Source organism: Humulus lupulus, chromosome 6, assembly GCF_963169125.1.
Source record: "Humulus lupulus chromosome 6, drHumLupu1.1, whole genome shotgun sequence".
NCBI lineage: Eukaryota > Viridiplantae > Streptophyta > Magnoliopsida > Rosales > Cannabaceae > Humulus > Humulus lupulus.
The window spans coordinates 201,180,158-201,190,121 of record NC_084798.1 but is presented as its reverse complement, the minus strand read 5'-3'; the positions used below and the strand labels follow the sequence as shown (position 1 = coordinate 201,190,121).

Below are 9,964 nucleotides of genomic sequence, written 5' to 3'. Positions count from 1 at the left end.
GTTATGCCGATGCCAAGCGGCGTGATTTGGAATTCAAATTCAGAGATCAAGTCTTCTTAAGGATATCTCCTATGAAAGGTGTGAAGCGGTTTGGGAAGAAAGGCAAACTTAGTCCCCGATTTATAGGTCCTTTTGAGATATTGGACAAAGTGGGAGCAGTTGCGTATAGATTAGCCCTACCGCCAGCCCTAGCAGATAGTCACAACGTGTTCCACATCTCAATGCTACGCAAGTATATGTCAGACCCATCTCACGTCCTCAAGTATGAAACAATAGCACTCCAGAAAGACTTGAGTTACGAGGAACGACCGGTTAGCATCCTAGATAGAGGGATGAAGCAGTTATGGTCCAAGAGTATTCCGATAGTCAAAGTCCTATGGAGTAATAGTTCTGAACAGGAGGCAACGTGAGAGTTGGAGGAAGACATGCGAGGCCGGTATCCAGAATTATTTGGTAAGTAAATTTCGAGGACGAAATTCTTTTTAGTATGGGAGAATTGTAGAGTCCAAGAACTTTACTTAGCTAGTTAGATAGTAGTAGTAATAGTAATAGCAAGTCGTAGTTATAGTATGTTTATTACTGTGGATTTTGGTTCAAGCCAGGACTTAGTTGGAAACTCCTAGCAATAGTTATGGATTTTATAAGTTTAGCTTATAGTTTAAGAATATTAATTATAACATAAGGTTTGATTAATATTGGTGGTTATAAATATGATAATTATTATAACCCAAGGTTTAGATAGAGGTAATAAGAATATGACATTTGTCATGAGTATAGTTATTCCTACGGTTTAGATAGAGCCAATAGGATTATGACACTTGTCATATGCATTATTATTAAGGAATTATTATTGTAATGATAAAATAAGGGAAATATAAGACTTAGTCTTCACCAGAATCTGTTAGGAGCATGACATTTGTCACAATTTTATTTATTTGTGGATTAGGATAATTAAATATATTTTTCGTAACTTTAGGGTACTGTAACTTCCGACCTATTTTTAACCCAGTTATGTTATGAATTTCAAAAAATAGTATTTCTATAAAGTTTTAGATACTTAAATTAGCTTTCTAACGGTATAAAGATCGTCTAAATCGGAGACATACAGCTCTAGTTATATTGAGTTTACTGCAGGTGAGTTTAGAGTTACGAGATTTATGGAGTTAGAAGTTAGAATTCTATTTGTTTTTATTATTTTTGTTTTTAAAAATCAAGCTTTGACTCCTTAAACCTCTCTCTGAACAATTTGACCAAGTCCTAAGCCTTTGGCTGAAGAATATTCAAATATTTTCAATTAAATTCATTATTTTTATTCAAAGCCAAAAAGAAGATTTTTATTCCTAGAACTCTATAAATAGGACCTAGTACCAAGCCTTTTCATTCATTCTTCAAGCATTGATCAGAGCCTTCCAGGTGCTAGTGAGACTATAGAGTGATAAACACTTGGGTTGGGGTTATAAGCTTTATCATTATAGGCTTATCAAATACATGGGAAGTAAGGTTTATAGTGTATTTTGGTTTCGAGGTGTAGTTCGGTCATAGAAGTATTCAAAGGTATTCCTATTCTTAGTTCCTTTCAGTATTGTCTCATTAGATTTTATAGTTTTTCTCTACTCAAATCCTAACTCAGTATTCTTTATTCTTGGTTAGGCATCTAAGTTCTTTGAACTTGAGGTTCTTGTTGGTAAGTATCTTCCCGATGGTTTAGTTCATTCTTTTCATCTCTTTTCTTTTAGAATACTCACCTCTCCATTAATGGATTTTAGGAGTGTTCCAAAATCCCGACCCTGTTCTCATCATCCTGGTATTTTGGTAAGGAAAATATGATAGTTCTTATGTGATATGTGATATGTTTATGTAAGATGTTATGATTATGCTATAGTATGATTTTATGTGTGTGATATATGTATGTTTGGGGCTTATAGTTGTTATATAGCACACCCTATCTCATTTATGTTTTGGGGCTTATAGTTGCTATATAGCAAACCCCAATAGTTATATGTTTTTGGGGCTTATAGTAGCTTGACTAGCAAACCTCATTGTAGTCTGAGGCTTATAGTTGCTTAGTTAGCAAACCCCAATAGTTCCCATGTACATGGGTTAGAATTATGATATATGCGTTATAGTATATGATAGATGTTCATAGTTTATGTGTATGATCATGTTTCATGCTTGTAGTAGATTTTCCTTGTTGGGCATTAGGCTCATTCCTTTATGTTTTATATGTGCAGGAAAATAGTTATGGCGGCGGGAAGGTTCTTGGCAGCTTGGGAATGTGTATTGAGGGAGAATGAAATCGGTGGACTGCGCGAATGATTCGAGGATGAAGTTGTTTAAGTCTTTTAAATTATGATTTTTATGTATTTCCGCACTATTGTAACCATTTTATTTAAGATTTAAGTTATGCTCTATTTTATTTTCAAAACAATGGGATCCCATATCCTACTATGAATTTTATGTATTTTAACTCTTTATAGTTTTAATAAAGTTATGGTTATTTCATAAATATGTTTTCTTAAGATTAGTGTCTGTGTATAGTAGTTATTAATGGTCCGAAGTCTAGAATAGTTGGGTCGTTACAACATAGGAAAATATTGAAGAAAAAGCACTTAGCTGGGACTTAGCAATGTGTATTCATGGTTTGTCATGGCTCATAATGGGGTTATCAGTGAGTATAGGATGGAAGATCAACAGATTTCAATGGTCAACTATTCGCTTTGTGATGGCACAGCAGAGAGGAATTCTAGTGGTTGTTTGATCATTCCATTAGTTTGTGAAAATGGTGATGATTTCTATGAGATAAAAGGACTAATGCCGAATTCAATAACCACTCGAAGGGCTACTGCTATTAGTCTAAACAGCTGTGAGCTACTGTGCATGTAGTGCACCAATTTTTTTTTTTTTTAGATTATTAAAATTTTGTGATTTATTTTATTTAAGTGTTAAGTGTGATGAATTGTTTTATTTAAATGTTGTTTATTTTATTTAGTTGTTGTTTGTTTTACATGATTGTTTGTTATTTTATATAATTGTTAGAATTGTTGTAGAATATTTTTATGAAAAATTACTTGTTAAATAATTTGTATTTATTTTATTTTAAAAATGTGATTATGTGAGATTTGGTTGAATGCACTAAGGTGCATGGTAGATAGTGATGCACCCTAGTGATTTAGTGTGTGCAAGTGCATGGTAACATGATGCACATGTGTAGATTTTCTACACATTTTATAATTTCCATATATTAGATATAAGTGATTAATTTAAATGAAAGAAAAAAAAAATAAAGGAAAGGGTAAGTGAAGGGTGGATGTGTAGTGTACTGGGAAAGGGATTGATATTTTTTTTCATTATTTTTCTAAGGTAAACAAATTTAAATTGGAAGAAGATAGCTATTATGGGTAAGAGAATTTTGACATTTTATTCAATTAAAATACTCTTTATTATAAATGATTTGTAGGCTGAATTAGATGAGTGGATTAGGGAACTTACCATTTATTTTGGTGAGGCTTTATGAGGGAATTATTATTAAAAGGAAAGAAAAGAAGGAAGAGAGGCCATTTTGCAAGCTTGTGCTGTGACCTAGAGAGAGAATAGAGAGAGAGAGAGAGTGTGGCGAGCTAGAGAGAGAGAAGGGGAAGGGCTGCCATTTTCTAGAGAGAAAGGAAGAAGAAGAAGAAAGGGTTCAAGCTAGGGTAAGGTTTTTGATTTTTTTTCCTTTTGATTAATCTAGTATTTTGGGTTGTCTCTAACTTTGTTCATCTTCTTCTCCATCTTGATTATTCAAAATATACAACCCCTAGGGTTTGAGCAAGGAGGTTATTGGATTCTTGATTTTCTATCAAGAAGAGGTATTGAAATCCCTCCCTAAATTTTGTGATTATTGGTTTTAATGAATAGATTATTAGAGGGATTATGGTTAAAGGGGATTTATATGTTTTGGGTAGGAAAAATGGGTACTTTGTGTTCTTGATATCTTGTTGATAATGAGTTGTTTGATTTGCATGAAGGGTATTATGGTTTGATGTATAAAATGGTTTTGATGTTGATTTTCTATGTATAATGATTAGTGGTAATTTATGAATGCAAATATGGGGATTTCAACCTAGGCATACCTAAGGATCATCTTTATATTTTGTTTGATGTTTTATGATTTTCAATATATTAGATCCATGTGTTTAGGACCTATGTAATTTGGGTAAAATGATAATTGGCAATCTTGATATTTGGATCCATGAAATGTTGATAGGATGTATATGATATTATGTATCAATGAATCATGATATGCATGAAAAATGATAGAAACATATTAGGTTTAATATAAAGGCATATATGAATAATGGTGTTTATGAATTAATGTATGTTGTTGTTATTGTTTTGTTGGATATCATGTATAAATTCATTGGAATATAATAAGGTTTTATAAGATTGCATATGAATATGTGTCAGTGATATTCTTAGAATTATTTGTATAATAAGAGCATGATAGGATTTTGGACATGTATGATTTTATGTTAAATTTTTTAGAGAAAAGATGAATTTCATGAGTAATTATGCTTCCTGATTTTGTAAATAATTGGGTAAAAAGTTTGATGAAAAAGTGATTTGCATGCATAAGTAATGTCCTTAATGCTATGTTGATTTTATGAAATTAAAAAGGATATTTTAAGTCACAATAAAATTATATTTTACTCAAATAAATACCTACAAAATTTATATTATATTTTTAGAAAAATATGTATTAAATTGTAGTGCACCAAATGTTTTTTTTAGTTATTAAAATTTTTATGTTTTATTTTATTTAATTGTTAAGTGTGGTGAATTGCTTTATTTAAATGTTGTTTATTTTATTTAGTTGTTGTTTGTTATTTTATTTAATTGTTAGATATGTTCTTTGAATTATCTGTATAATAAGATCATGTTAGGATTTGTGAATTATTGTGTTAATGAAACATGAATGATCTTGTATGAATTTTATGAGGTATGAGGTATGAGGTATGAGGTAATAGACAAAATTCATGGTAATTTATGCTTGTTGATTTTGTGAATAAATGGTGAAAAGATTGATGAAATAAGGATATGTATGCATAAGAATGACTCTAATGATAAGTGGTGTTTGTGAAAATAAAATGGCATATTAATTCACAATTAAAATAATGCATTTGCAATTATATGCTCAGACGTGTGATATTTCTCTCTCTCTCTCCCCATGGGTCTGAAGAGGAAAGTTATATCGAAGCCGATGGTGGTTTCCGATGAGACGTTGGCGGAGGACCTCCCTTCGATCCAAGAAGTGGAGCCTAAATCGACTACTGTTGAAGAATTTCATGAATTGTGTGCCGATTTAGAGATGGATCGTGGAATTGAGGAGATGCGTGATGGAAGTTCGAATCATACCTCTCCCAAAGCAGTGAGTTGGGCTGAGGAGGCCGAGGGAACCGATTATCAGAGCTCGGCGAAGGACGCTGAAAGTTGGTGATCAAATTGTCGCTCGTCTAGATATGGAGGAGGTGGAGATTGAAGCGTCGTTATGGAAAAACGCTATTGTCTGTATTGTGCTTGGTGCTAACCCGCCCTTTAGAGTGTTTGAAGGTTTTGTCAAAAGAGTTTGGGGAAACCTAGGTGTTGATAAGATTGTGAGAATGCACTCAGGTTTCACATTAGTTAATTTCAAGGACGAAGCTACTCGGGATCTGATATTGGAAACGGGTGTCATTCATTTTGACAAAAAAACAGTTGTCCTTCGTCCTTGGACAACAGACATGGATTCTGTGAGAATGGTAAAGTTTGTTCCGGTGTGGATTCGGTTGAATGGCTTGGGATTGCAATGCTGGGGAAAAAATAGTCTCAGTGCTCTGGTGAGTACTATTGGCAAGCCGATAATGATGGACAAGGTGAATCAGAGTAGATCGATGGTGAAATATGCTCGGGTTTTGGTGGATATGGAGATTTCGGACCACCCTCCTAAAACTATTGCTTACATCAATGAACGGGAACAATTAGTCGAACAATTGGTTGAGTATGAATGGCTCCCCTCTAAGTGTGCTGCGTGTGCTCAATTAGGGCTTATAGTGGCTAATTGTAACAAGGAAAAAGGAGTGGTTTGGAAGAAGAATACCACTGTTGAGAAAGGAGAGAAATCAGAACAGAAGCAAAATGGTTCAGAGATTGAACAACAGCAGCCATCTGGGTCTGCTATACTAGAAAAAAGAGTGCATAATTCGACAAGTGTTGTTGCAGATGAGAGGGAAAAGAGCTTGTGTAAGGGCTTTGATTCAAAGGAAAGTAATGAGGATCAGGGTATTCCTATCTCTTCTCAGCTAGATGAAACAGGCAGAGATGAAAGTGCTGGCAATTGGATTACTCCCAAAAGGCGAGGGCCACGACAGGCAGTGGCAGCTCTTAACAAGGCAGATGCAGCTCCAATCAAGGCTAGTTCGAGTAATGGATATGCGGTTTTACAAGAAACTGGGGTTGGGCCTTTGGTCACCAATTCTAACCCAATTAATTGATGGAAGTTTGTAATATGGTAGGGTGGAATGTGAGGGGTATGAATAAAAAAGAAAAGCAAAAAGCTATTCTAGATGTTTGTAAGGAGAATAAGGTTGGTTTTGGAGCTCTTTTTGAAACTAAGGTGAAACATGAGAAGACACAAGATGTATTTGAGAATAATTTCCATAATTGGGAATACTTTTCTAGTTCTATCACCTCTGGTAGGATTTTGGTTATTTGGCAAGCTAAGTTTGTGAAGGTCGACATTTTGCTCGAGGATCCTCAACTTGTTCACTGCAAGATAAAAGTGTGTGGCCAGCAGGAGGTTTTCTTTGCCACGGTGGTTTATCGTAGTAACTCTATGGGGGAGAGGAAAAATTTATGGGACAAGTTGGCTAACATTGGTCAACTGAATAATCCTTGGATTATTTTCGAGGATTTTTATGCTATGTTTAGCTTCCAGGACAGGAATGGTGGGAGACAAATCTTAGCAAAAGACATTGCTGATGCTCAAGACTGGTTGGCTTTAGGCCAAGTGGAAGAATTCAAGTTCTCTGGAGCGCACTTTACTTGGTCCAACAAACATGATGTAGGAGACCACATTTTTTCCAAGCTAGATCGAGTTTTTACTAATGCCTCGTAGCTGGACACGTTCCCTAAAACAGAAGCATGCTTCAAATGGGACTGTGTTTCAGACCATAGCTACTGTGTGATTAAAAGCCAGGAGTTGAACAAGGTGGGGATCAAACCCTTTAGATATTGTAATCACTGGTTGCATTATAGAGGTTACAAAGAGACTGTTTTGAATAGCTGGAACTCTACTTCAGGTTCGGGAGGGGGTCTTAATAAGATTGTGCAGAAACTCTTTAGAGTTAAACATGTTTTGAAAAGATTTAACAGGGAAGAGGTTGGTGATGTTGTCTTGGATTACAAGTTGGCTAAGGAGGAACTCAGCAAAGGTCAGGAGGCCTTGGCTTCTAATCCCTCTGACTATACTGTGCATCAAGCTGTTATTCAAGTTCAGCAGAAGTTTTCTGTTATGCAGAACCGGTACTCTAGCTATCTTAAGCAGCATAGTAAAGTTAATTAGGTAATTTTCAGTGATGATAACTCGAGGTACTTCCATGCTGTTATGAGGAAAAGAAGAATGGAAAACAGAATCACGACTTTCACTATTGGTGATAAAATTGAAGATGATTATTCGAAAGTAGTTGAGCACTTTCTCACCCATTTTGAGAACATTATGGGGAGGAGAAGTTCGGCTACCAAGGAGATGGACTTAGTTTGTTTGAACCAGGGTAATAGACTGACTTTGGAGCAGCAAGTCCGTTTATTAAGGCCGTTTAGTAAGAGTGATGTGAAGAAGGCACTTTTTAGCATTCACTCTTCTAAAAGTCCTGGGTTGGATGGCTTTGGATCAGGTTTTTTCAAGGGATTATGGGAAAAACATTGGAGATGAAATATCGCAATATGTGTTAGAGTTTTTCCAGAATGGGTTTTTGCCGAAGTCACTGAATGAAACGGTGATTTCCCGCATTCCTAAGGTTGCAGACCCGAAAATAGCTAGTGATTACAGGCCTATTTCTTGTTGTAATACACTTTATAAGTGTATCTTGAAGATGCTCTATACAAGGCTTTCGGAAGTACTTCCCTTCCTTGTTCATTGCAACCAAGGGGCTTTCATAAAGAATAGAAGTCTTACTCATAATATTATGATCTTCCAGGATCTCCTCAAAGGGTATACTAGGAAGAATATTTCAGCGAGATGTATAATGAAGATCGATCTTAGCAAAGCCTATGATACAGTTGATTGGCACTTTGTGGAGGAGCTACTTAAGAATCTTTGTTTCCCTTCGAGATTTATTGATTGGATTATGGTCTGTTTGAAAGGAACGAGCTACAATCTCCTTATGAATGGAAGAATTCAGGGTACTTTCAAAGGGGAAAAAGGTCTTCGTCAAGGAGACCCCATGTCTCCCCTCTTGTTTGTGCTGATAATGGAGTATCTAACCAGATTATTGGGCCATTATTCTGGTAAAAAAGGGTTTAGATTTCATCCTTTGTGTAAACAACTTAGGTTAACTAATCTTTTCTTTGCAGATGACTTGATAATTTTTTGTAAAGGCAATTTCAATTCGATGAGAGGTATTCAAGAAGCTTTTAAGAAGTTCTGTGATTCTACAGGTCTTTCTACGAACAAAGCGAAATCTCATATCTTTTTTGGAGGAGTTAAAGAAGACATTAAAGTTAAGATTCTTGACTTGATGCAAATAGAAGAAGGCTCTTTTCCTTTTAAATACTTGGGGGTACATCTTCGTCCTACTAAATGGAAAGCTTCAGATTGTGGGGTGATCTTGGACAAGCTGAACAAGAATCTCAATTGTTGGGCGAGTAGGAATCTATCTTTTGCTAGTCGTGCTCAACTAATTCACTCGGTTTTGCTTGGTATTAGGAACTTCTGGATGAGTATATTCATTCTTCCTTATAAAATTACAGCTGCCATAGATAAAAGCTGTCATGATTTCCTCTGGGGTTCTAAAGGGAGTAGGAGTAAGCTTCATCTCCCTTCTTGGGAGAAGGTTTGTCTCCCTAAAAAGCTGGGTGGTATTGGTTTTCGCGAAGGCAAGAAATGGAACATGGATTTTATGGCGAAGTTTATATGGGCGACCTCTAGCAAACAAGACTGCCTTTGGGTTAGATGGATCAACTCCATCTATCTTAAGGAGCATATCATTTGGAGTATTCCTATTAAGCAAGAAATGAGCTGGTCTTTTAAGAAGCTGCCGAGGCTTAGACAAGTTACTAATGAAGCTGCTTTGAGGCAAGCTGAAAAGGGAGGTAAATTTCGAGTTAAACATTTTTATACCTCTCTTGTTACTGCTCAAAAAGTTGTGTATGCTGAAACTGTGTGGAATAAACTCCTAGTGCCCAAGCATAGATTTATCTATTGGCAGGTTTTTAACTCTCATCTGCTCACCAGAGATCATTTGAGCCATTTCATGCCTATCAAATCTGCTTTATGCCTTGTTTGTGACACTGATTATGAAACTCACAGCCACCTTTTCATGAAATGTATCTTCTCAAGGAGATTATTTGGGGAAGTTAGCAGCTGGCTAGGTTTTTTTCAGTGGCCGAATTCCTTCTTGGAGCTTCATCAATGGTGTTTGAAAGATGTTAGTGATTTGGAGAACCAAATAATAAATGTTGTATTATCTGCAACAATGTACTTTATTTGGAAAAATCGGAACAATTGTATCTTTGAATCTGTTTGTAGTTCGGCTAGAAGTATTAGCTTGGAAATTAGGAAGGTTGTTAGATGTAGAGTTTTGGGTCTGAGTCCTCATAAAATTAGCAAAAGGGACAGGTATTTGCTCAATGTTGTAGAGGTTTGGTAGTTGTTGTTTTGAGTGCAGTTGCTGCTATTGCAGGCTGCGGTTTGGTTGTTTAGAAGCTGTTGCTTCTTTCTTTGCTTTGT

The 9,964-nt window shown here is 35.6% G+C and overlaps 1 protein-coding gene across 1 annotated transcript; it reads left to right on the top strand.

Annotated features, from left to right (window-relative positions):
• The first annotated feature begins 5,498 nt into the window (after positions 1-5,498).
• LOC133785854 (uncharacterized) lies at positions 5,499-7,579 on the top strand. Its single transcript, XM_062225072.1, has 3 exons — positions 5,499-6,438; positions 6,531-7,078; positions 7,214-7,579. The coding sequence occupies exons 1-3, from the start codon at positions 5,499-5,501 to the stop codon at positions 7,577-7,579; spliced, it is 1,854 nt and encodes a 617-aa protein (XP_062081056.1).
• Positions 7,580-9,964: the final 2,385 nt, after the last annotated feature.

Coding starts and splice junctions, on each gene's coding strand:
- LOC133785854 (XM_062225072.1), top strand. CDS start 5,499: ATGGAGGAGGTGGAGATTGAAGCGTCGTTATGGAAAAACGCTATTGTC. Junction 6,439..6,530: donor TCCAATCAAGGCTAGTTCGA/GTAATGGATATG, acceptor GTAATATGGTAG/GGTGGAATGTGAGGGGTATG. Junction 7,079..7,213: donor CTTGGTCCAACAAACATGAT/GTAGGAGACCAC, acceptor ATTAAAAGCCAG/GAGTTGAACAAGGTGGGGAT.